Source organism: Ursus arctos, unplaced genomic scaffold (genome assembly GCF_023065955.2).
Source record: "Ursus arctos isolate Adak ecotype North America unplaced genomic scaffold, UrsArc2.0 scaffold_4, whole genome shotgun sequence".
Classification (NCBI taxonomy): domain Eukaryota; kingdom Metazoa; phylum Chordata; class Mammalia; order Carnivora; family Ursidae; genus Ursus; species Ursus arctos.
Window position 1 is genome coordinate 15,713,331 of NW_026623056.1, and position 27,493 is coordinate 15,740,823.

At 44.0% G+C, this 27,493-nt stretch overlaps 2 protein-coding genes across 4 annotated transcripts in view; both read right to left on the bottom strand.

The window, feature by feature from the left end:
- Nucleotides 1-1,744, bottom strand: part of LAMP3 (lysosomal associated membrane protein 3) — a 34,300-nt gene extending 32,556 nt beyond the window's left edge. The window contains exon 1 of one of the 3 annotated variants that reach the window (XM_026497886.4): nucleotides 1,492-1,724. In XM_026497886.4, coding sequence (XP_026353671.2) covers nucleotides 1,492-1,540 — 49 coding nt within the window. In that variant the 5' untranslated portion in view covers nucleotides 1,541-1,724. Of the gene's footprint in view, nucleotides 1-1,491 lie in introns of all 3 variants that reach the window. The other 2 variants (XM_057306644.1, XM_057306643.1) reach the window with 2 other exon arrangements.
- A 9,255-nt stretch (nucleotides 1,745-10,999) lies between these two features.
- The window catches only part of MCF2L2 (MCF.2 cell line derived transforming sequence-like 2), a 257,951-nt gene continuing 241,457 nt past the window's right edge, over nucleotides 11,000-27,493 (bottom strand). Inside the window, exons 27-31 of the mRNA XM_048214906.2 lie at nucleotides 25,986-26,078; nucleotides 17,666-17,710; nucleotides 14,444-14,532; nucleotides 13,944-14,053; nucleotides 11,000-13,869 (exon numbers count right to left, since the gene is read on the bottom strand). Of these exons, the coding sequence (XP_048070863.2) occupies nucleotides 13,200-13,869; nucleotides 13,944-14,053; nucleotides 14,444-14,532; nucleotides 17,666-17,710; nucleotides 25,986-26,078 (1,007 nt within the window). The 3' untranslated portion in view covers nucleotides 11,000-13,199. The remainder of the gene's footprint in view (nucleotides 13,870-13,943; nucleotides 14,054-14,443; nucleotides 14,533-17,665; nucleotides 17,711-25,985; nucleotides 26,079-27,493) is intronic.

Genomic DNA, 27,493 nt, shown 5'->3' on the forward strand with positions numbered 1-27,493 from the left:
ATAGGATGGAGAGTCCACAATAATGAGCTCCCACACCGGACCTATTACGGATTCTTTTGGACTCGTTTTCACATGAAAGAGAAACACACATTTATCTTGTTTATTTTGCTCTTATTTGTGTATTAGGAGCAGTTGAATCTAAACGTAACTGATACAAATTTAAATCCCCTCATTTTGTGGGGGAGGAATTTGAGACCAGGGCAGCAGAGTGAGTGGATAAAGATTACAGAGCTAGTTTACCTAGAAGCTATGTCTCTCCTACCAACATGTCCGATGGTTTCTGCTCATCTCCAATTCCACAAGTATGTCTTGAACCTCTGTGTGCAAGGCCCTGAAACCAGGCTTCCTGGATGCAAAACTCAGGGCTGCCACTCGCTAGCTGAGTGACCACGAGCAATTTGTTAACCTGCCTCAGTACCCTCATCTGGAAAATGAGGGACCCTTCACACGCTTCGTTCACTCGGTCCACCCTGGAGAATCCGCAGCTCAGGGAGGAGAGGTCAATGGAGGTATTTCCTCTCCACCTTCCCGGGAATTTATTGAGCGCTCACTGCATTTCTGAATCTGCCAGTCATCTGCTCATAGGTCACTGAGGGTGACTGCTAGACTGAGATCTTTTGCTTTTTTATTAGCTTAGATTTCGCCTTTTGCCTCCAGAAGAATGTGGAACTCTATTTCTGAAAATGTGGCAGAATTAAAACAGCCAGGATTAGGCTGGCCTGACCCTCACCCAACTTTCCTGACAATTCATGTCACAATCCAGTGCCTCTGCATCCCCCCATTGAGCGTGTAAGCGGGGCCACGTGGGTGCCTCACATATTCAACTCAGTGCGTCTAGAAGGAGTTGTAAATTAACCAGCAACTAGGTAACAGCACAAGAGACTCAATATCCTAGAGAGAAAATGCTTGTGAAAGCAGGGGGTGGGCACAAAAAATAATCATTAAAAGCCCAGTTTCCCAGACAGCTTCTCTTGACTCCTTGGCTTACCCCTCCCTGAAATGGCACAATTTGCCAGACCACATCCCATTCATCTTCACAGTTCACTGTTTCTATAATGTAAACATAGCCCTTCTGTTTGAGAAAAACAGGAAAAGCAAGGCATAATGTGCTTAGCAAGAGCCCCGTTTCTGAAGTCTGGCTCAGGTTTCCATCTCTTAAATCTAAGTGATTTCCAAAACTCTCGCTGATAAGGTGCCCAGAACCCATTCGGGAACCAGGTACCGTGTCACTATCTTCTGGAGTTGACATCTACTCTGCCTCATGGAAAACAAGTCCAAACTGTGAAAGCCCTTGGGAAAAAAATGAAAGTATGCCCCATGCATTTAAGGTAATGAGGGGGTATCCCAAGCCAAATACCCACAGTAGCTGAAACCGTACAGCGATCTCTCCAGTCTGTCCTGTCTCCCCTTGGACCGTGGCACTAGAATGCATTTGAATTGAATAGGACCAGAGGTAGCAGGGTCACCACGGAAAGCCACGGTGTCACTCACCAGCCAGGGACAGGAAGAGCACCACCACTGCAGAGAGCCGCCAGGGCATGACTGGGGAGCCAGAGACCACCGCTGCCTCACCAGGAGCTGGCTCTGCTGCTGCTCAGCGGCCACGCTCAGCCCCTCTCGGTCTTCTCAGTAGCACGAGGTGAATTCCAGGGCAGGCTCCAGGAACAAAGATACCTCTCTTTGCCCCTTATTCATTTGTGGCAGAGAAACCAACGTCACTTTCATTATGACAAGTAGCTGAAATGCCCTCCTGAGGTGTAGGCTGAGTGGGGAGGGAAACCAGAAGTGGCCCTTGTGTGAAAGCAGCCACTCTCACCTCTGCCTTCAGTGTTTGCGAGGGGTGGGGAACACCCCTCCCCCTACTCCAGCCGAGGTGAAGGGCATCTGAGACCATTTCCCCACAAGAGATGGAGGATCTGTGGCCGTGCCAGCTTCCTTCTCTCAGAAGCTGGGTCTCCATTTTTCTTTAAGATCTTGAGTACCTTTCTCTCAGCCAGGAGAAAACCAACCCCTCAGTCATGAAGGTGAGCAGGAGTCTGAAAACTCAGTGGCAAGAACACTGTCTCCGTGTGTAGCCACAAAAAGTCTGAGGTAACCCTGCTTTATGCCCATGGCCACCTCACCTTGTGGAGACCATAAGGAGTCCGAGCTTAGGAGTCAGGGAGAGCCGGGTTTGAATCTGGTCACCAGTTGTATGACCTTGGGTAATGTTTTGGAGCCTCGGTTTCTTCTGCTGTTTAATAGGGATGATATTGCCTACTCCTGGGTAGCTTACCTGGAACACACAAAAAAACCCTCAATATCTTGGAAAAGCAACCTTTCCATGTCCTATCTCCTTCCTCTACTAATCAGACAGAATAATGATGGTCTATCTCTTAGGACTGTGAGTCCCAGTGAAGAATACACATTTAGGAAGTATATTAGGATACTCTCCTGATTCCTACGTTTAGGGCTTTCAGCTTAGTCTCAATTTCCTGAAAAACAACTTAGGCTAGCTACAATGATTTGATCTTACTATGTTCCTCTAAACACTCCAATCAAGCAAATTTACCAGTGAGTAGTGTGTTTCCAAATTGGATTTTTATGGTGGAAGGTGAAGATTAATGTGTGTCAGTTGATCTAATTTTAGCAACTACCTGCATAATATTCTGGCCAATTTATTCTACAGACAATAATTAAGCAGAGAGTATATGCCAGACACTCTTCTTACTCCATCTAAGTCCTACAGCCACCCTATCTGGGCACTGTTATCGTTGCTGTCTCATTTGACAGATGGGGAAACTGAGCACTGAGAGGTTAGATGACCTGCCTAATCACTTAGGTCATAAATAAAGAAATTGGGTTGTGAATCCAGTTTGGCTTGAGAGTCTAGGATTTTAAGCACTACGCTGTACTATTGCTGAAGAGGTGTTCTAAACTAGAATATTATATAAATTTTCAAGTTGCTTGATGCCTAGATGAGAAACAATATTTATTAATATACAATAATAGCCAGAGTGACTGATCAATTGTTTTTTGCTTAGAGCTATACTAGATGAGGAAAGGAATAGTCAGAGATGACCTGGTGGTTGTTGGACCTTGGAGAGACTTTGAAGGTTGTAGAGGATGTGGATAGTTGGAGAATAGCAATAGTATTATTGCTGCTATCATTATTATTATTATTTCCATATAAGGAATCTCTACTATGTGCCTGGCACTGTGCAACACATATGGCACTCTTCAAGGTAGATTTCGCTTTTTTTAAAAGTAGGCTCCAATGTGGGGCTTGAATTCACAACCCTGAGATCAAGACCTGAGCTGAGATCAAGAGTTGGACACTTAGGGGGCGCCTGGGTGGCACAGCGGTTAAGCATCTGCCTTTGGCTCAGGGCGTGGTCCCGGCGTTATGGGATTGAGCCCCACATCAGGCTCCTCCGCTATGAGCCTGCTTCTTCCTCTCCCACTCCCCCTGCTTGTGTTCCCTCTCTCACTGGCTGTCTCTATCTCTGTCTAATAAATAAATAAAATCTTAAAAAAAAAAAAAGTTGGACACTTAACCAACTGAAACACCCAGGCACCCCTCAAAGTAGATTTTTTAAATTCCAATTTTATTGATGTGGAAACTGAACCACCCAGCATCAGATATGCCATATACCCTCTAGGACTTGTGAGTAATAAATCTTGTTCCTCAAAGTTCCCTGATGGTTTCTTGCTGAAGTACTTCTTATAATAAGAACCACAAGGGCCTGTCCAGTCACAACACTGACCCCTATGGGGAGAAATGTCTGTGGGGGCTCTCTATGAGTAATATGGCCCAGGTGAGTGCCTCAGACATTTCTAGCCCATAGCATCACTATCAATAGGCTAAGGTCAACACAACATGGGGGGGGGGGCGGGCAGAGAGGAGATGACACAATTCAGCCCATAACAAAGGTCTGTCTTGATAAACGATCTGTGTGCACTTAAGAACAATGTGTGTATTCTTTTGTTGTTGGATTCAGTGTTCCGTAAATGTTAATTAGGTTAAGTTGGTTGATAATGTTATTCAAGTATTCTATATTCTTCCATTTTTCTATTGTTTTATCAATTCTTACAAGAGAGGAGTTGAAATATTGAACTATAATTATGGATTTGTTTATTCTCTTTGCAGTTCTGTTTTTGCTTTGTGTATTCTGAGGTTCTGTTATTGATGTATAAACAGGATTGCTATATCCTTTTGATGGATTAGCTACTTTAGAATTTATTAATGATCTTCTTTATTTTGGTCATATTTTTTGTTCTGAGACCCACTTTGTTTTATATTAACATAGTCATTCTGGCTTTTTTGGGGCGGGATTAGTGTTAGCATGGTATATCTTTTTCCATTCTTTTGCTTTTAATCTATTTGTGTCTTTATACTGTTAACAGATGAACTGAGGCATATTAAAAATTTTGTTTATTTGAGCAAAAATCAATTCAAATAGGGCAGTGCCAAACCAGGAGTGATTAGGAACACTCCACTGTCAGGAGTTAGTGGAAAGACTTTTATAGAGAAGAGGTGGAAGAAAAGCAAGGAAATTATTTGATTGGCTATAGCCGAAATGGTTGCATTCTTTGAGAAAATCGAGCTGGCTGTCTGTGATTGGCTGGACTTAGGTATCAGTTTCCTAACCTTGAGGCATTATAGGCAAAGATTTTGGTTTGCTTGCCTAAACTACTAAGGCATTAAAGCCACCTCAGTCTAATGGCCTCCTTGTTTAATTAATCTAACAATACTTAAATTGGGTTTCTTAAAGCAGGACACAAGGATGGTCTTTTTTTTTTTTAATATCCATTTGATAATCGCTCTTTTTTAATTGAAGTGTTTAGACCATAAGATTGGTTATGTTTCTATCTACCATCTTGGCAATTGTTTTCTACTTTTCCTATCTCTTCTTGGTTTTGTTTCTCTTCTTTCTCTACCAACTTCTGGATTAGCTGCATTTTTAAAATTCCATTTTATCCCATTCTTTGGCTTGTTATAACTGTATTATTTTAGTGTTTGCTTTAGAATTTATAGTATATAACTTTAAGGTATCACAATGTACCTTCAAATGATTCAATAACACTTCACACATAATAAGGAAACTTTTGCAACAGTATACTTCAATTTCAGTTCTATTGTTTCATACATTTTAATTCTGTATTTATTATACATTCCACAACATATTGTTATTATTTTTTACTTAAGCAGTCAATTATCTTTTTAGAGGTATAAATAATAGGGGGGAAAAGTTTTGCACCTACTCATGTGATTATGATTTCTTGTCAGAGAAGTCTTCATTCTTCGGTGTAGATCCTTGGTTTCTTGTTGCTATAGTTACCCTTAGGTACACCACACACTTCTCACTCCTCAAGTTTTACTTGTGTTTAGGGTATGAACTTGTTTGCCCAAATGTTTTCCTCAGTGTCTGCTCCAGCCTCAGGTTAGGTCTTCCTGGTGTCTGTCAGACAACCTCTCAGCATGCACTGTGGCTCTCCCCACCGTAGTCTACTATTGCTTGTTGGCCAATGGTTGTCAGTTGGCCTGGGGCTGAAGGGTGAGTGCTCCTCAGTCAGGCAGGCATTATGCCCCCAGGTCTTGGGGTGGGAATTTGTTTGTGGTCTTCAAAGTACCTCCTCCCCCAGCAGCTCTGGGCCTGGCACATATTCCTGCCTCCCCCGAGGATGAGAGATTTGGTTTTTATTCTGTTGTCTTTCCTCAGCTGCAATTGCATTTACCGGCCCCCTAAGGGTGTAAGTGTTTATTGCCCCTTCTCCAGCACTTGGTTCTGTTATTGTTCTGTAGGAAGGACGGGCAAAAGGATCTGAGCATGGTTTCATGCTTTTCCTGCAGCAACTGATGTTCCCCTCTCCTAGTCTGTGACAAGAAGGTTGCTTTCTTAGGACTCCTGCTAATCTTTTTTGTGAGTGTCCAGTGGGGTTATTGGAGAAAAGTCTGCAAGTGGATGCAAATTTCCATGGTATCTGTGGCCCCCAGGGTTTCCATTTTCTCTTGCAAGCTCATATTAGACCATTAAAGTAAATTCTCCTTGCTAGTGTATAGCAGTGCCTGCTTCAGGTAAGGAAGTGCTGGAGTCCCATCTCTCTGTAGATGCCTTTTCTTAGATTTCAGGTTACATGGTTGTCCCAGGAGCTGAGCTCTTTCACAGGTCCAAGAAAAGTGAATTTGCGTATTTTCCAGATTTTTTTGATCTTGTAAGTATGAGGACAGTGCTCTTTCTAGTTTCGTACATCTCAGGCGGAAGACTATTTTAAACAACCGCATAGGGTTCGATTGTACACCAGTACAATACTTTATTAACCAGCTTTTTATTATGTAATATACTTATTATCCATTGTTGTTTAGCAAACTACCCTAAAACTTAGCAGTTTAAAACAACATCTATTATCTCATGGTCTTCTGGTAATGAATTCCAGAACACCTTAGCTGGATTCTTCTGGCTCCGAGTCTCTCATGAAGTTTTAGTCAAGACATGAGCAGGAGCTAATACTATCGGAAGGTTTGACTAGGGCTGGAGACTCTTAATTCCAAGGTGGCTCATTTACCCGGCTGTTGGCTGGAGGCTTCAGTTCCTGCTACATGGGTCTCTCCATAGAGTTGCTTCACTGTCCTCTCAATATGGTAGCTTGCTTCTTCCACAGGGAGTAATCCAAGAGAGAGAATGAGGAAGAAGCCAAAATGCTTTGATAACCCAGTCTTGGAAGTCAATTACCATCACTTATACCACATTCTCTTTATTAGGGTCACAAGTACAGCCTACACTCAAAGGAAGGCTAATTTGACTCTGCCCTTTGAAGAGAGAAGTATCAATTTGGGAATAAATTTTAACACTATCATGGACATTTAGGGTGCTCCCCATCTCACACTACTTGTTTTCCTGAAGTGACGTTAAGGGGCACTTGGGTGACACAGTCCGTTGAAGGTCCAACTCTTGATTTTGGCTCAGGTCTGATCTCAGGGTCATGAGATCGAGCCCCACATTGGGCTCTGTGCTCAGCACGGAGTCTGCTTGTGTTTCTCTCTCTCCCTCACTATGCCCCTCTTCACTGCATGCTCTCTGTAAAATAAATAAATCTTAAAAAAAGAATAATGTTAAAATGAACATCTGTATCCCTTGTTCATTTGTATGGATATATCCTTCAAATAAATTCCTAGAAGTGGAATTGCTAGATCAAATCATATACATATTTTAAACTGTTGAAAGCTATTATAAATTGTCTTCTAAAAAGCTAGTACTAATTTATACTTTTACCATCAGTCTATGAGAGTGCTGATTTTCTTGTATCTTCTCCAACACTAAGTATTATCAAAGTTTTAAATGTTGGACAGTCTGGTAATGAAAAGAGTATCATTGTTTTGCTTCTTTTCATATATTTGTTGAATTTTGAATTTATTTTCAATTCGTGTATATTCATGTCCTTTGCCCAATTTTTCTATTGTTGCTATTGATTTGTAAATCTCCTTCTATATCAAGGAAAATTAGTCTTTTACCATATGTTTTGAAATGTATGTTTTGAGTTTTTAACTGTTCCTTTTTTCTATATATAAGTTTTTGCCTCTTACATAGCCTGTATTGTCAAGATTTTTCTTTCATAGCTTCTTGTTTTCATTTTTGTTGAGAAAAGCTTTACTCTATTCAAAATTATTTTTAAATGTTTTGATTTTCATGATTTCTTTAAGTCACATAGTTGAACAATATGAATCATTTTAAGGGCTGGTGTAAAACTTATCCTTCTTCCCCACCCCCCATATTGCTATTCAGTGGTCCCAGCACCACTTTCACACATAATTCATCTTTTCTGTTCAAAACTAATTTGAAATGTCTTTTTTCATGCTTTAAATTCTGAGAGGAATTTGGGTCCATTTCAAGATTCTCTACTCTGTTCCTCTTATGTTTGTTCATTCCCACAATATGTGTTCTCTGGTACATTAAAATATAATATAAACTTACAATTTTTTCTACTTTAATAGCCATATTTGAGGGGCACCTGGGTGGCCTAGATGGCTAAGCATCTGCCTTCAGCTCAGGTCATGACCTCAGGGTCCTGGGATTGAGCCCCTTGTTGGGCTCCCTGCTCAGCGGGGAGCCTGCTTCCCCTTCTCCCTCTGCCTTTTCCCCTGTGCTCTGTTTCTCTCTCTCAAATGAATAAATAAAATCTTTTAAAAAAAATAGCCATATTCGAAAGTTAATCCATACATAAAAAATACCAGATTACAGATGCAACTGACAAATATTTTATAGAGAATTGGTGAAGCTATGTTTTCTATCCTCATCTGACAGTAACCCTGGGACTCTAGAGGCACTTGAAACATGTCTGAGGAAGCAGATGATAGTGTAGTAATCCTGGCCTAGGAGTTAGAAGACCTGGATTCTAGTCCCTGCTTTGCCTCAGGCTCATTGGGTGACAGTGACACATAGTTGTCAAAGCTGCAATTGAGCAACAGCCTCCTGGCTAGGTTTCCAACCCCTCTTATAGCTTGGTGTGGCCATGGAAGAAGGCTTTTACTAAAGGAATATAAGAAAATACACTGTGTGACATTTTGTAGGCTAGGCCTTAAAACATTGCAATCTTCCAAGTTCTTTCTTCTACCGGCAAGCTGGAAATTGGGCATTCCTGAGACAAGCTTTTGACAACATAGACAAGGACTAAGGTCTAGAGGATGGTGGAAAAACCAGAACCTGGGACACCCAATGACTGTGTGGAGCAGAGCAGGCTGCATACACAATCCAGGCTGTTCTGTGAGACATACATATTCTTTAAGGCACTATACGGATGGATCTCTGTTGCAGCAGCTTTTCCCTTACTAATATACAAGGAATGTTATATTCCACAAAGAGAAGGATTCTGTGGTCAAACAGGTTTGGGAAATCATGTTTAACAAAAATATACAGACTTACCTCATGAGAGTTCTCAGATCTTTTAATTCACTAACTGGGATCAACCAAATGAGAAATAGAATACATAGTATTTTAAAAATATATTAAAAAATTTTTTCAAGGTGGGATTAACTCATGAAACTCTTACACTCTTCTATTTTGCAAAATATGCTCTGGGAAATGCTGATTTAGAGGATCTCTAACTTGTCTAATTATTTCAGAAGGCATGGCTAGTGTTCGAGTGTGGACTCAGACTCCAGGCCGCTTTCCAAGATCCAGGGCTGGTTCCAGCCTGGGCACCTTCCTGTCAGGCCGCAGCATGCCCAGTCCTCAGCACACGTTGAAATGAGTCCCTCTAGTGGGCAACGGGCAACTCTATAAAGCTGTGGACGACTTGAATAACAGGCTGGAAGATTTTATCTGATGGTTTTGAATTCTTTTCCATTTACTCAAACAGAAAGATGACATAAGTTTCACTCACATAAAAAGCCACCCTTTATTTTTTTTCTTGTTTCTCTCAGAGGACACCTATAAGCAGAGCAGCAGTGTGGCGCTTACCAAAGGAGCCAGAGTGGAAGGTCACAGTAGGCTACCATAGAGCAGCTGGGGGCAGCATCAGCAATGATGACTGGTCCTGAAATGGTTCTTCTGGCCGTCCATCTGTGATGCAGGATTTCTGGAGACGCTCCTCATGTGAGGCCTGGGGGGGGGGTGGGTAGGCACTTCGTACCTTACCAGCACCAAGTGTGGCTGGTTCTGCAGATTCACAAAATGACTGATGTCCAAAGGATTGGGAAAGTTTGGGGCTGTTTCTGTAGTGGGCACATGGCTAGTCAATGATCAAAGTGTTTAAGAGGATCCAAGTGATGGGTTTTCTGACAATTCTAATAGAATCTAGAAGATTTTTCTGTCCAGCTCCAGTTCTTACATATTCTTATTGAGACATGTATATGGTGATTGATAAGACGACCAGAGAGCCAAAGCAGAGAAGTATGCTGAGAGACATATTCAAGACTGAATGAATGTGTTCTATAGAAAAGTATGAAAATAGGCCATCATAGATTGTGAAAGACTATACTTTCTTTTGACTGGGTAGACATGTCCAGTGCTGTTAATGCAGCAAAGGGCTCTGTGTGCTTTTAAAAATCTCAATCTGTTGATTCACAAGCTTTGACTGGTTGTAAGGCAGGCTCCCCACCTTGGGAAGGCACCCCCACAAGCTTTCAAGGGGTGTTGTTTGCAGTTGCAGGTTATGATTGGTTCACCAGGAGCTCAGTTGCCACCATGCTCGTCTGCAGAACTCCCCTAGGAGACCCCACAGCGGCTCCCCTCTGCTCTTGTCTGCCTCTTCTGCAGCTGGCCGCACCTGCACCTCACAGCTGGTCTCAACCCTCCTCCTTCCCCACGGATGTTTAAGAGGCAGGAATCAAAAGATAAAGGAGGGAGGGACTCACCTCCAAGGGTAAGTGGGGAGAAGTGAATGGACCAAGGATAAAGCCAGAAATGAGTTGAAGAATTCCAGGAATGACAAGTCAGAGGACCTGTGATTGGAACAGGAAGGCCAGGAAGAGCATTGACTCTTGAGATTGCTTCCAACTCTCTTGCAGACTGGCTGTGAGGACCAACTGAGGTCCTATTTGTCAAGCACCAGGGCCAACCCTAACGTTAGTGCTTTTCTGAACCCTGTGGCCCAGTGGCCTCTGTCAACGCATCCTCCCTGCCATGCATTGCTCCTCCACGCCTCTGTGCCTGTGCACAACCAGGATGTCCTTCTCCTTTTCCACCTGGAGAAATCGCCTGCTCCAGGAGACCCAGCCCAGATATCACGTCATCACTGACTACATCAGGAAGTCAGTGGCAGGGTTCTGTGCCCCCAAAGAATGTGTCACACTGTGTTGTGATGATGTTTCCACATCTGTCTCCCTCAACTGTACTGAGAGCTTCTCATTCATCTTCATGCCTTTCTGGTCTCTCCTGATGCCAGCACTTTCCTGAGGACAGAGGTGCTCAGGAAATAGGTATTGAGTAGAATGAACAAACAAATAAATAAATGTTCTATGGCCAAAATGAAATAATGTATGTTGGAAATAATGTAAGTAGAAGGAAATAAGATTTCCTATGGGTTTGGAAAGAACTTTATTTTAGTGTTTAAACAATCAATATTGTAGTCTACAAATATGAAACACACTCCATCGTCGAGAAAGATACTTTGTTGTTAGGAAAGCGGCACAAGAAGGTAGCTCCACAACACAACTTTCTGAAAAATTTCAAATAACACTCTGTTGGACAATTTTGCTGAAAAGCCTCTCCCTGATGGTCTGTCCCTTAGTCTCTGCCCTTTTTTGGCCACAAAGTCAAAGGGCTTCTTTATGAACAAGGTGAGATACTTATTTTTGTTTTCTTGTTTTCTTGAATTCTGAAGCGATTTTCTTGAGTCACATGGGAGACAGTCCTCAGGTGTTTAAAAAGTTCCCACTCCATTCCAGAAACAAATCCAGAAACCAAAAACTTAACCAGATCCCACATTCAGTGAAAAGTTGAAATTAAATCACGCTAACAATTTCAAAACTAACTAAATCCAAAACTAACTCAAGTAAACAGCTCCAGAGGTCAGTGTGCTGGTTATTCACCATGATTTCTCGGCTTTCAGCCCACCCTTCTAATCTCTGCTTTGTGGCCTGGAGCCACTCACTTCCATTGCCAGCTGCTCCCTGTCAGGCTTGGCCAATAAAGCAGACTGACCAGAGGATGGAAGAGGGGAGAGGGACCTCTGTGCGCCTGAGTTCCTGTCAGCATCCCCCCAGCAACTAGTCTGCACCGTGAGAACAACAGCTGGTTCCAGTGGCTACAGTATGCCATTTTCCCAATACTTCCATAACCAGCCTCATCATCCCTCCCCCTGCTCTTCAGAGACTCCAGCACTAGCTGACTGCACCGAGAGTTCTGCATCCAGCTCCCAAACCAACTTCCAGCTCCTGGGACACCTGTCCTGGGGGGCAGCACTTCTTCCTCAGAGAGTCAAACCCAGCTATGCAGGGCCACCTCCAATCTCTTCCCTTTGCTCCCTCAGCCCTTGGGCTGGTGGCTGCTTCTTGCAGTTAACATCTCCATGATATCACATTATCATTTTTTTTTCCCTCTTAAAATCTTCAATAGCTGGATAACAAATTTATACTAAATTCTCTCTGTTAAAATAACTGATGTCATGTCTCTTGTTTGGATCCCCCAGACTAATTCCAATATTAAATAATTCTGAAAATAAATCTCAAAATGAAATAAGTAAAAATACAGAACATAAAAAATTTTTAAGTGGCAAAGATGTAACTGAAAAGTAATAATTGAGAATAAATAACTGAAAATAACTCAAAATGAAATATCTCAAAAACTCTGAATATAAAAAATTCAGTAAATGCTCAAAAATGCAACAATTGAAAATAATTTAAAACCAAATAACTAAAAGATAATAATAAATAATGTAAAATTAATAACCACAAATCTAAAATAACTAAAAATAAATAACTACGACAATAAGCAACTCTAACAAAGGAAAAAAAACTCTAAAATAACTAAAAACACTTTCTTCTGAAAATAATTCTAAAATAATTTTAAAACTCACAGTGAATTTTTAGTAGTTAAATAACTGTAAAAATTAACTCAAAAACTCGAATAACTAAAAAACAGAATAACTATAAAAGTAAATAACTCAGATATTAATAATTATAAAGATAATTTAAAATAATTCTAAAGCTAGTTTGGAAATGTATCACTCTTAAGATAACTGTAATAAGAAACTGAAAATGAATAACTCAAAAACTAAATAACCTTGAAAACAATTTATAAACAAGTAACTTTAAAGCTATAAAATAACTAGAAAACTAAAAATAGAAATTAACTAAAAATTAACTAATAAAATGAAAAATTAAAAATAACTGAAAATAACTGAAACTAGTTTTAAAACCGAAAAATCTAAAAAGAAATACCTCAGACATTAACTTGGAACCAACCCTCTCTGAAAGGATCAATTCTGGAACAAAGTAACACAAACACCACAGGAACATTCTTGTGGAGATTCAGAACAGCACAGGGCTGCCCCGTAGACTTTCGGCTCTTCCAAGGCTCGGACAGGAGATTCTCAACAGATCTCCCCACACCCACCTCAGGAAAAATTTGGCAATGTCTGAAGGCATTTTTTAGAAAGATTGTCATAATTTGGGTGAGCGGGTGGGAGAGGAATGTTGCTGGCATCTTGTGGGAAGAGGCCTGGGATGCTGCCAAATATCCTACAATGCACAAGACAGCCCTCCCCTCCCCAACAAAGAATTATCCAGCCCCCAAAGTCAGAGTGCCACCGTTGAGAAACCTTGGGCGGAGCCCTCCAGGGCTGGGCTCCACTAACCTCCGCAGACGCGTGTACAGCAGCTCCGCGGTTCGTGTGTGCCTGCGCCCAGTCCCCGCGCTCGCGCAGGCGTGTGAACAGCTCCGAGGTTCGCGGGAGTCTGCGCTGAATCCCGGCGCTCGCGCAGGCGCGTGCGGAGCAGCCCCGGAGTTTGCGGCAGTCTGTGCCCAGTGCCCCGAGCTCGCGCAGGCGCATGGAGAGCAGCTCTCAGGTTCTCCGCGGCCCGCACCCGGAGGGTGGGCTCCGCGGGCAGGCAGTGGACCCTTCCTCAGGCTCCTGGAAGGCGGTCCTGGCCCCTCCCCCCCAACCCCCGCCACGGTGGCAGATGCGGAGGGTCCGAGGCCCCTTGGCTGCTTCCTATTTAAGGGTGGGCCCGTCCCCCGGCGCCCGCCGCAGCCTGTGCCCAGAACGAAGGCCGCCTGGGGTCGCTCGGCGGAGCCGGGAGCCGCGGTGGTCTGGAACCGGTGTCTGTTCTCTGGGGAGAGGGTCCTCAGGCATCCTTCCCTCGCCCGCACTGCTTTTGCCCGCAAACTAGTTGTCTCCCCCGCAGGGGCGAGCAAGCCAGTGGACACTGGCTTAGTTTTGTTTGTTGTCCTGAAATTCCAAGAAGAGTCAGAGGAGCGATGGCTAACAGATCCGCTTCCCGTTCTTTCCTCTTTCACACTCACATGTCCTCATCGCCAACTTCTTCTTTCCCCTGGATACTTTCTCCTGTTTCCAGGACAGGTTTGGAGGAACACGTTTCATAACTGTCGTCCAACTGGAAAAGTCCGGATAGCTGTAAGGGAGGGGACAGTGGTGCACCCTCAGAATTGGCAGTGCAGAGGAGTGCCCAGGCGCAATTGATGATTCCCGCTGGCAGGTTGAGGCCCACCCTAGCTCTCCCACGGGGGCCACTCGGGATCCCAGCAGGAGCCCCATATTTATGACCAGAAACTAGTGCATTGCTAAGGAGACGGGGCCGTGCTAGGCTGGGAGGGTCTGAGGCACTTTGAAGATCCAGTGACCTCAGCTTCCTGGGTTAGGTCTGGTCCTTCTGGGTGAGAATCAGGAAAAACAGGGAAGAGAGGAAGGGGAGAGAGAGGAAAGGGGGAGAGGAAGAGGCAAGAGAAGCTGATGAATAGGAATGAAGGAGAAAAATGAAAGAGGTAAGAAGAAAATAAATTACACTCAGAGCGCTGCTCTCCTTTTCCATTTCTTCTGCACCTTCAGGCTCCTCAAAGGTTTCCATTGAGATAAACTCCCTGCTGGAGCAGCCTTGGAGAAAGAAAGGGAAGAATTTGGCCTGCTGTACAGGAGAGGGGATGGCCAGATGTCCCAGGCAGTGCCTGTCCCCAAGAACCCATTCTCCCCCATCTCTAACTCCTACTCTCCCAGGATCTGGAGTGCCTCACCTGGGGGGGGGGGGGGTCTGTGTTTTTCAGGTTCCCTTTCCAGCTCAAAATTCTGTAAGCGTGACTGAGAAGACATGTCTACATGGTGTTCATAGCCCTACTCCTTGTCCCCCAAGAAAATGGTCGTCTTTTTGTGCTTGACAACCTTCTTGGCCTCCATCCTTCTTCTCTCCATTCTTTTCCCCTTGCCCCTTTTCTCTCCTCTGATTACTGCCCATTTCCCATTCCCTTGGTAGCCTCTGTCACTGCTCTCCCCATGGGAAATTAGAGGAACAAGCACATCCTGCCTCTCTCTCCAATGAACTGATTCATTAACTGACCAGTCATGCCACTGTGCACCTGTCATGTGCTGGGGCTGCTAGACACTGAGGAGAACAGCAACCTCCACCAAACACTGAGCCCTGCTTCGTGCCTGTTGGAATGCCGGTTTGTCAAAAGTTAAGCTTCACATAACCTTGCAAAGAGCTTTAGCTCCATTTTACAGATGAGAAACAGATGAGAGAGGAATAATCATCTGGCCAAGTTCTGTTGGCTGACTGGCTGAGCAGCAGATTCCCACAGGAATCTGAGTGCAGGACCAAGTTTCTGTTCAGGTGACAATGCAAGGGCAGGGATTGGGGTGAGGCCTGGAAGGGCATAAGCAGGGCATGGGGAGCGAGGGCTTTCTGGACACAGGAATCCTAGAGGAGCCCAGGGTTGGGGTGGTGGCACAGTTACAGATCAGTGAGCAGTAAGTGCACATGTGGGAACTCCCTGACCTGCTGCCCAGAGGCCTCCCAAGCTGCGTTCTGGGGCCAAGAGCTCTCCCCAGAGCAGATCAGTGGGGGCTGTGCCAGCAAAACGGGGAGCAGACCTCCAGGGACCCCGCCTGATGCTGGAGAGTTGTAAGGCAGCTGGACAGAGTGCTCTCAGATTGCAGCAAACCTGGTTTAATTTCCAGTCCCAGGACATGGTAGGGTGAGGGGTGGAGGGCTCACAGAGGTGCCTCTCACTGCCTTCCTCCAGAAGGAACTCGGGGACATCCGCAATAACACCCAGAGTCTCCTCTGTAGGGCAGTCATCCAACCCAGACCCCCTTACACCGGGGAGCAGACAGTGAGGATGAGGAAGGGCAGTCTTGCTGAAAGGCTATAAGGGATGAAACAGAGACCTTGCCCTTGACCACATTTCCCCCTCCCCACCCCACTGTGTGAAGAGAAGGGCTGCTCCTCCTTTTGCCCCAGACGAAGGGCAGAGGGGTGCAAAGAGCCCAGAGCTACCCCCTGGGAGACCAGGGGTGGGTCCAGCTCTGAGGCCTCTGGCAGTCATGGAGCACTCAGGGTCTGGGGCCCGCAGGGCTGAGGGGGAGGGCAACGCTGCAACTGAGAGACCTGACAGCCAGTTCCGGCCACCCCGCAGGTAACTGGCACCTGAGGTAAAATAATGACCAGGCCCTGGTGGTGGCTTTCCCCTCTCCTGCAGGCCTAGCCGGAGGGGAAGGGGACCCTCAGCCAGGCACAGGGCTGGGACAGAGGATCTCTCACACACTTGGCCACAGGTTGACCATTATTTCAAGGTCACCTAGGCCATTCCCTGCCTTCAGGAAGGATCTGCCTGAGCCTGGAAAGAGAAATGATCTTCCCAGCGCTGACAATAGGCAGATGCCACCTCCCTGCTGGGGACTGTCAGCACACACGGCTTCCTTCATTCCTGATACCACAGGTGGGGGTGGAGGATGCCCCCAGTTCAGTCTAGACCAGAGTTTTCCATACTTCTTTGAGTGCAGCCACAGAGAGATGCCAACTTTACATCCAACATAGTGTACACACATAATACATCTCTGAAGTGAAAACAAGTTTATGGAACAGCATTCCCCTTACAAGTATGATGTCCTCATCTGATCTATTCTATTCTATTATTCTATTCTACTTTATTCTATTGTGTTCTATTCTTTTTTTTAAAAGATTTTATTTGAGAGAGAGAGAGCACAAGCAGGGGGAGGGGCAGAGGGAGGGAGAGAGTTAAAAGGAGGGGAAGAGGCAGAGGGAGGGGGAGGGGCAGAGGGAAAGGAAGAAGCAGACTCCCTGCTGAGCACGGAGCCCAACCGGGGGCTCAATCCTAGGACCCTGAGATCATGGCCTGAGCTGAAGGCAGACACTTAAACCATGGAGCCATCCAGGCACCTCTATTGTGTTCTATCCTATCCTATCCTATCCTGGGAGACAGAGAAGGAGAGGGGCTGTGGAGGTGGTGGGCTCACCCACAATCACATCATTAGACCCTACAAGGGAGAATTTCTTCTGACACAAACTGCAGCTGCTCTGGGTGAGCCCTCCTATGTCTCCCCCCTGGGTCCCGGGGCTCTTGGCCAGAGAGACTATGTCCTATTCACCCAGTATCCCCCCCGGCTCCTGGAAGAGACTCAGCATTCTCAGAACCAGCAAACCTTGGAGGACGTCCTTCAGTCAAAGCTGGAAGTGCAGGCGACAAAAGCGCAGCTCCCAGTCTGAGTTTTGCTGCATTTTTGTCATCTGCATATTGAAGCCCTTCCTCCAGGATTCACTGGCCATGGGCTCTTAGGGGTCTTAGGGACTAAGTCTTAGGTCCTATAGAGGTGACAGCACTCAGGAGACCCCAGAATCTTGGGCTCAAGGTCTGGCAGATCCCGTGAGTGAATAAATGAAAGCTCATTGTCCAGTGGTAGGAGCAGAGGCTTCAGGCTCAGTGAGACCTGAGCGTGGTTCTGACTTTGTCGCTCATTCTCTAGCTGTGTGATCCTGGGTAAGCCACTTAGCCTCTCTGAGCATCAGTTTTCTTGTCTATAACAATGGGGATAATAATATCTATTGTAGTTTTGATATAAAGATTAGCAAAAGGGCTTATAAAGTAAAATGTCTGGTACATCTTAGGAATTTAATAAATAACACCTGTTGTTATTGTTAATAGTGATTACAATAATATTAAAGAGAAGGTTTCAGAACAACTGTGGGTACTACAGGTATGCTATTATTACTCACCTTTGGGGGAGATTCGTTTGCCATTGTCTTTATCCTCATAAGTATCTGGAGGAGGAAACAAATTACAAAGGTAATAAATGCCTTTAAAAGGAAACATAGACACACACACACACACACACACACACACACACACTGAAAACAAAACCAAACACATAGATTCTTGAAAAATATTCAATTTGATTACAGCAAAATTTTAAATGGTGGTTGCATTCTTGGAAAATGAGCAGAATGGCTCTGGTACCTACAGTCAAGGTCCAGTGGTGTGTTGGGAAGGTATACTTTGAGTGTCTGTCCATGTACCAGAATAAGCATAAAACTGTTGGTGAAGAAGGATAAGAAGAATGGGAAAGGTGGGCGGTGAAAATTCATGCTAGTAAGGACTGGTGTATATTCTCTTTTCCTTCAGTGGATGATTTTTCTAGCATACATCACATAAATCCTAAATGGTTTCGGGAATTTAGTTTTAGCACTTATTGTTTAGAATTCTGATCTTTTATTTTGGTTTAAAAATTGAATGAAATTTATTAACAAGTGAACCCATTAGTGAGTTTTTATCCTCATCAATATAACATGTTTTGGGTAAATTACCACCTTTGAAGGTAAGACCATACCTTTCCCTTGCTGTCCACTAGATGGCATAATAGGACCACTGTAGATCTCACTTGTTCAGAGGCCGCTCCTTACCCCATGAATTTCAAACGGGCAAACTATTTTTTTCTTTCAAACTATTTTTCTCTATTCCTTACAATTATGCAAAACTTTTTAAAAGATTTATTATTTTTTGAGAGAGAGAGCAAATGCCTGCACGAGGTCGCGTGCGCAAGCGCGGGGGTTGGGGGAGGGGGCACAGAGAGAGAGGAAGGGAATCTCAAGAGGACTCCACGCTGAGCATGGAGCCCTAACCAGGGCTTGATCTCAAGACCCTGATATCCTTATCTGAGACAAAATCGTGAGTCTGACGCTTAACCAACGGAGCCATCCAGGCGCCCCAATTATGCAAAAATTTTTAAGGACCACCTCTATCACATGAACTAAAGTAAAGTACATCATTTTCACTTGGGGTCAGTGGGATGGAAACATGTCTTAAGATTACAGGTAAGCCTTTCCTTTCCTTCCCTGGAGGAACAAATGTGGGTAACTAGTTGCTAATGATAATATGTAAACAGCCATCTAGGCACTAGTCTGAAAGGTTCATCTCATTTAATTCCCACAGTAAGACTATACAGTATTACCTGCATTTTATAAAATAAATGATGACAAGAACTTAAGCACAAGGAAGTGATGTAATTCATCCAAAAACACAGAGCTGGGTTGGAGTTGTGAGCTCTTAACCACTGTGCTATGGGGCTAACGAAGCTCCTTCTCTGCCTTCCAGGAGTTAACTCATGGGGTCACGTTATGCCTAATCCCTCCCAGTAGCTCTCCAGAGCTCACACGACAGGAGAGATCTCCAGGTTGTTTCCACAGGTACTAGGCTGGATTAGGATCATTTGTTTGGTGTCCCAGAGTGTAAATGTGGACATCAGGGCTGGTCTGTATCTAAAGTGTCCATTTCCTTTGCAAACCTGCCTTTGGCCAAGAGGAAGGGAATCACTCCTAAGCATTCAATTAATAACTTTCATATTGCACACATTCTCATAGCACCTTTTATTTATTTATTTTTTAAGTGTGTTTTCTCTTGTCAAAATCTTTGCCAGCTTCTGGGGCGGTCTGAGCCTGTTGTCTTGGATGTTCAGAGCTGCTAGGAGCTGAGGTCAGGAAACTTGAGAACTGGGAAACCACCTCCAAGCTCAGCAGTCAGCAGCCATCACATGTTTTGAGTTGTAAGAGACCCACGGGGGTGGGTGGTAGGACAAGCTGAGGTATCTAGTTGGGGTCAGTCAGAGCTTGTCCATTTCACCAGAAATTTAATAGAAATTTTTCAAGAAGACTAAGATATAAAGACCCCTAACCTGTTTGTGTAGTATGGCTCTAATTTTTTAAAAAATATGCATTTCTATAGACAAAACGTTTGAGGTAAAATATTTACAGTGGTTATTTCCAGTTATGTCTGATTTGCATTTTTATTTGTCCTTTGCTTCATTACACGCTAAATTTTTTATAAGCTGCATATGTATTTTTTATAATCCGAAAATGAAGCTTAAAATACTGAAAACCAATTGGTCAGATATCTAAAATAACCCACAATCTCACAAGAGAAGACTGTTTGCCAGACCTTATTTTCTTTATCATAAGAGTACATCAAGTCATTCTGAATAACAATAAAATAATAAAATAATGAAAGTAACCAAATCTAGACTTAAAAGGAAATTCCCCCCAAATCAGCAAACAATCTTTACGTATGATAGTAAATGGCTCACAGATACTAAAGCAGACTCCCCCCACTCCCAAGACCCTGAGGGACCAGTCAAGGGACCCACAGTTAGACCTGTGGCTAAGGATTAGCAGACAGGCTCTCCTGTTACCTTTTGGCACAGTGGTTTTTCTCATTTTACATACCTTTCAACGGCCAGGGTTTTGAAAATTAGGGATAAAACTAAATTCAGAATTCAAAGCTTTCAGTGCAATCTGGCTAGGAAAATACTATTAGCTTAACTCCTTTATGTTAACCAATAGCACCAGAAAAAGCATACTCATCTGTTCCGTGACTGTCTCATCTTGAAACTGCTGAGGCTCTTAGGAGAGTTCCCACCTCACTGCCTTCCCCCATTCAGGCCTTACCACTACCAGCCTGAGGAGCCCCACGACCACTCCATCCTCATGACAGCAGACATGCAGGCAAAGAAAGCAGTGGCCACACTGGAGGAAGCAATTGATCGTAATCATCGTGACGAGGTCAGGCTGTTACCTAACAGCATCTGAGAGGAACGTGCTTGATGCTCAGGTGACCTACTGGGACATCCCCCAATACCGCCACACCCAGCTGTAACTGTAAATGGGCAAGTGAAAGAACAATAGCCTGAGAAGAGTCTGGGACACCCACTGTGCACACCACCAGCAGAAGGTGAGAAGGAGGGGTATCTCGAATGAGTGGGAGGGAGACAATAACAACGGTACAACCTAAAGACCAATTGCAGCAGCAGGTGGCATAGATTCAAGTTAAGTAGGATTCTTACTATGTCCCCTGGTGGAAACTCCCCTCTTGGGAACCAAGAGCTCTGGACTCACTGAGACTAACGTTGCAGGGATGGGGAAGACAATGCCCCGTGCAAGTCACTAGAGGGTGATAATGAGTAAGGTCACAACTCATTCAACCTCTCGCCTCCCAGATTCATATATTCTGCTTACTGAGGGCACAGCACCATACCATGGCCATTGGCTTAAGGTATATACTGCATCCTGAAGGTTAGCACCCCAACCCCACAGTGTCATGTCTAAACTGTTGCACATCCTCGCTTTCAAGAGGCTGTTCCATGGCTCTATCAGGCTGGCAGCTTCTAAATGGAGTGGTGTGTGGTCAGACTGTAGGTCAGTCCTGTGGTCATATGCCTACGGCTGAGTCTCCATTAAAGCAATGTTGTATAGTTGATCAGACGCCGCATGAGTCCTCGAACAGTGACGCTGATGAAGGCACTGTGAGCAGGAAAGGCACATATGCCAATCCTGCTCAGAGTGAATTACTGGACTTCCCAGCCTGGAAGGGGTCTGATGACATCGACCGTTCTCCTCAAGGGATAGTATCCAACTGGGAGCTCAGCATCCATCTGTGCTGGCCAATCGGACAGTCAGCAGTGGCGGTAGCTATGTCGGTCTTGACGAGAGGAAGCCCATGCTGCTGGGCCCATGCATAGCCTCCCGCTCGGCTGTGAAAGCGTCTCTATGAGCCCTCTGTTCTCTGATGGGCACGAACACGGTAGAGATCCTCACATTTTGAGCTTAAGTCTATAGGTCTCTGTGCCTCTTCCCCAGTCAGATCATTGTTATATTTAGATGCTAATTATTATTCTGGAAGAAAGGTGGGGACGCATCTTGAGAAGGGCAACCATTGTCCTGTATGTCTCATTTGAGGCTTCTGCATAATCTTTGGGGGAGAAGTCTCTCTCCCAATAAGGGGGGGTGGGCCACTTATGCCAGCCCAGGGGGATTAAGGGCCTAGACCCAGATGTCCTCATTTCAGGCTTTACAGTCCCACATCTTCCCTATCAGGGCATGTCCTCCCTGCTCTTCTACAAGCACTAGGAGTCCAAAATGATCAGGCAGCAGATTTGCCTAGGCTGAGAATTCATCCTCCTCTCACATACTGCCGTGCTGTAGAAGATGAGGGGCTGAACTCTGGAAGGAGGCCCTCTGATTCTCACACGGGGCTTTAAATTGGTGGTTAATCTGAGGCCGTCACTTTCTTCACTCTCTTCAGCACATCCATGGTGCTTACCAATAACCCCAATTCTGTGGTCCTGATACTTAATATTTTCCCCAGACTTCTCAAATGCTAGAGACATCGCACCAACTGGGACATCCCTGTCGCCCTGTACCTGACCCCATGTGTCATCACAGGTGAAGATCTTAGCAACTGAACTGCTACCACAGACCAGGGCCCAGGGCTTTCCACACTCCATCTAACCAGCAGCAACGGAGTCCTCATTGCCACCTGGCCAGCAAGTGACCTAATAATGCCAGAATCCCATCCTTTCTAGGACATTTCCTGGTACTGTCTTAGGTCAGGTTTCCCAGGAGCAGGTTGCACAAGCGAGTGATGGAGAAAGGGCTTTCAGAAAAACCTGTAAGAGCACTGAGGACAGAAGACAGGGCAGGGAAGAAGTGGGCTCCTTTCAAGTCTAGCTCCAGCCTGATCTCCTGGGAAATCCTGGACCATAGATGGCACCACAGGTATCCTATTTGAGGCAGAAGGGCTGGCTTTTGTACCCTGAATCAGTCAGCCAATGGCTGGCTGGCCATAAGCTGCCCTTGAGGGAGGCCATAACTTCTCAGGCATTTCCTGGCTACACAGCTCTGGTCAGCTGAGGGCAATCCTCCGAAGGGCACAACTGAGAGCTGCTAGCGGCTGACCTCACAGCAGCTGGGCAGTGGGTGCATGTACCTGATAAAAAGGATGTGGGTGAGGTATCTACAGCCCCTATGACACTACTGTATGTGATTTTTTTAATTTAAAAAAATGAACAGATTTTATTTTTAAGGCAGTTTTAGGTTTACAGAAAAATCGAGCAGAAAATACAGAGAGTTCCCATACAATCCCTCTCCCCCTCTCACTGGCTCCCCATACAGTATCTCCTATTATTAACATCTTGCATTAGTGTGGTGCGTTCATCACAGTTAGTGAACCAGTACTGATGGGTTACCGTTAACTAAAGTCCATCGTTTACAGCAGGGTTTACTCTTTGTGTGGTACAGTTCTGTGGGTTTTGACAAACGCACAATGTCATGGATCCCCCATTATGATATCATACAGAATAGTTTCACCACCCTAAAAATCTCTTCTGTGCAGCCCGCTCATCTCCTCTCCCCCATATCCCTGGTAACCACTGATCTTTTTACTGTCACTATAGTTTTGTCTTCTCCAGAGTGTCAAATAGTTGGAATCATGCAGTATGTATTTTCAGATGGGATTCTTTTGCTTAGCAATTGCCACTTCGGTTTCCTCATGTCTTTTTGTGCCTTGATGGCTCATTTCTTTTTATTCCTAAATAATATCCCATTGTATGGATGTATCATAGTTTGCAATTCATTTGGGTAAATACCAAAGAATATGATCTCTGGTCTGTATGGTAAAACTATTTTTAGCTTTTGTAAGAAGCTGTCAAAATATACCATTCTGCATGGCCTCCAGCAGTGAATGAGAGTCCCTGTTGCTTTGTATCATCACCGGCACTTGGTGTTGTCAGTGTACTATATACTACTTTTCACAAAGTAACTCTTCAGTTTTGCTTCTTGTTGCTTTGTTTTGTTTTATTTTGAGGTGTCAGCCAATCTTCTGAAGACCTGACCACTTTTTGTGAAACGAACTCGTGAAAAAGTCATCCAAGTTCACATGGACATCATAGTCATTCCCTTGTATCTTTCTGACTTCTGAAACCAGCCTGCATTCCTAGCACTGATGTGTGTGCATACATGTACCAGATAACACACAGACGCACATAAACATAAACAGTCTACAGCCAAGTCCAGACTAAGACACACATCCATTCTTCTGCTCATCTCACACCTTTGAGTCTGATCACTTTGAATTAGCAGGATAGACAGAAGGAAAAATAGAAAGGCACCTGGACAGTCCACATCCTTATGCTTTGGATGAAGGAGTTACAACTCTATCAAATGGCTTGTGCCTGTAAATCTATAGATTATGCCACTGTGTTGGCCAACATATGCCAATGTCTTCAAACAAATCTCTTTAAAGTATTCTTGGCACACGAAAAAAGGAGTTAAAGTCTTCAAGAACAAAATATACTTTAGGACCAGATAAGGTTGATAGGCTCAATTTTCTTGAAAATCTGAAGAGTTGCCTGTTAAATAAATAACCTGGAATAGAATTCTCAACACACATTTTCTCATCTGTAGGGCTCTAGCTGAAAGGAGAGTCCAATACCAGGGGTCTTCCTTCATTCTGAGCTTTTCAAAATAGAAAAGGAAGTCAGGATGTGACTTGAGTAGAGACAGTATTGGGGGATAAAACCAATTAATTAGGACATAAAAATCTGATTTTATCTTTTCTTTAAAAAGTTTTTTTTTTTTTTACAAGCCATTACAAAATACCCATGGAAAACAAAACGTAAAAATTTCACACCTCCCAGAGATTCTGCTATATCCCATAGAGGGATAGGCCTTATCATGCAAAGCAAATTTAGAGACTGTATTATATTCTATGACCTTTCACCAGCCAAGATTTTTCTCAAGCCTTACTTTTCCTGGTCTGTATTTTCCAAATACAAAATTTTAGGACACACATACATACTCTAATTGAAAATCACTGCTTTATTTTTATTTATTTATTTTAGGGAGGGGAGGGGCAGAGGGAGAGAGAGAATCCCAAAGCAGACTCCACACCCAGCATGGAGCCCAATGCAGGGGTGGATCTCATAACCTTGAGATCATGACCTGAGCCAAAATCAAGAGTCAGAAACTTAATCAACTGAGCCACCCAGGTGCCCTGACAATCACTGCTTTATTAATTGGCATTGCCATTAATATTTGTTGACCAAGACTGCACATCCAATTACTTATTATGTGACCATCTTCCTGTTAATTTGCCATTTCATGCTCATTAGCATCCAAGGGTCTAGAAATCTGACCAAGAGGGGCGCCTGGATAACTCAGTCATTACGCGTCTTCCTTCGGCCCAGGGCATGATCCTGGCATTCTGGGATCGAGCCCCACGTCAGGCTCCTCTGCTGGGAGCCTGCTTCTTCCTCTCCCACTCCCCCTGCTTGTGTTCCCTCTCTCGCCGGCTGTCTCTGTCAAATAAATAAATAAAAAACTTTTTTTTTTTAAAAAGAAAGAAATCTGACCAAGAAACATAATATTAGTTAGCTTTGCCCCTGAGTGGGGGTGTGGGATCTGTGTATATTTCTTCAATGACTTTTGTACTTTGCAGACACTCTATAAATGTGTTTTGAACTAAAATTCCTTCCAGAGGCCTTTTCTAAATAAATCATAGGTCTGAATACATACCTCATATCCCATCAAATTAATTATATAATAGTCCAAAACCAAAATCTCAAATGCTAAATTCCCAAGACTTTGACTATGGATACTGGTAAAAGCATAAAGTAGAAGGTCTTTTGGAAAAGGTTATCTCCAATTTAAACAGGTAGGGAAAGACAAGATGACGACAAGAGCAGCACATTTGGAGCCCCATAAACCATAACCTAGTATGTCATTAAAATATAAAGTATAAAAAGCTTCCACACTTGTTTTTCTTTGTGATCCCATACAGAAAACTGACCTACAAAGAAGTCAGGGATGAAGTCTCATGGGGAAGCACCTAGATCAAGTGCTCCTAACCTTTCCATGGAAAGTTTGGAGAAGAAGTGAAATCCATAAATCTTGGATAGGGCAAGAAATAAAGTTGCCATGAGCCAGTGTCTTTATTCCCAAGCAGAGACATTAGGGCAATACTCTTATCCCTACAACCATTTCCTTAAGAGGACAGCTTTTCCAAAGAGGGAGTCACTTTCAATGTGAAACATTTGCCCTTCATTTTAATTGGAGCCTAATTAGATACACATATGAATAGCATAAAACTGATATTATATCTTTCTTCTCGCTCACATAATTAAGGAAGGGCTGAGACTCAGGCAATACCTTGCTCAGCTTCTAAACAGCTGGTTATCATCCATTGCTGCCCCACTCTCCCACTGGATCCTACCTTTAATCCCATGTATGCTGGGGACTGGCTCTTCCTTATGGCTGGTAGCTCTTTCCATATTTTCAATCCAGGGTACAAGTTCCACTCCAATGCCTTTGCTTTAGAGAAATATACATGAACATTGAACCATAGGAAAGAACGGCACATGCATTCCTCCCTATACCAGCTGGGGTGCTGCTGGCTCACCCAGGTTCTCCTAAAGTCTCAAGGACCTGCTTTATCCTCCTCCTTCTCTTCAGTCTAAGACTTGGCCCAGCTCTGTGCATGACATTCAACAATGGAATGCTCAATGGACACCACTTGCTGGATTATAGAGTTAACTTCTAACTGGCTGCAAGTCTTTTTTTTTTTTTTTTAAGATTTTATTCTTAAGTAATCTATACAACCAACGTGGGGCTTGAACTCACAACCCTGAGGTCAAAGTTGCATGTTTACCAACTGAGCCAGCCAGGCGTCCCTGGCTACAAGTCTTAAAGTGGGAGAGGTGAGGAGGAAGAATCCCCTTTCATCCTCTCATAAGCTGTTTCACTGGCTCACTATAGCTCCCTCCTTCCCTCTTTTCTGTCCTAAAATGCCAGCTATTAATAGTAACTCTTTTGGGTTAGACTAGCTCAACAAATAAACACTTGCTAGGTGCTGGAGGACTGAGATGAATGAGATGTGTCCTGAGCTAAACCACATCACCCCTGACTCTGCTTGCAGAGTAGTCTGCCAGTCTGACGTGATTATTCAATGAGTTCTTTTATTTGTTTATTCACTAAACATTTACTGAGCACCTATGAGTGCCAGGCCCTTGTATAATATGAGGCCCAAGGGAAGCTAAAACTACTAAGACAACCTTCATGCTCTAGAGGAATTCATGGTCTCGTGGGGAGAAAAACTTAAACACATCATAAAATTATAATATAGCCTGTTAGATGCTGTGATAGTGTAACTCTGTGAGTGTGGATGCCTTGCCCAGAGCGTACAAGGTTATTATGCTCAGCAATCCCAAGGGTTAAAGATGGTATAGGAATGAACTGGGATGATAATCAGTTATGTGTCAGAGCTTTGTAAAATGCTAGACAGACATAAGGTCCTGATATTCCTGATCCTGAAGCCTCCCTTCCCCATTGCCTGATGCTTCTGAGTCTATGTTCTGTCCAGGAAGTCTCTTCTCTCAAGGACAGGCCCAAGGCTCTGCTCTGGTCTGCTGCCGGAAAGTTGTGTGAAACTGATGCTCTGCTTGCCAGTCTGTAAAAGGAAGGTGCTGGACAATGCTTCTGGGCCTGTCTTTGAGTTCAGTAGGGCTTTTCTTTTTATCTACATGTTAGGTCTGGTTCTGCTTTTTTTTTTTTTTTTTGTACTTTTCATTCCAGTGACTTATTTATTTTCTAACTGGAAGTATGTACCTCTTAATCCCCTTCACCTATTTTCCCTATTCCCCACCCACCACACCCTGGTAACCACTAGTTTATGTTCTCTATATTTATCAGTTATTTCTTTTTTGTTATTGTTGCTTGATTGGT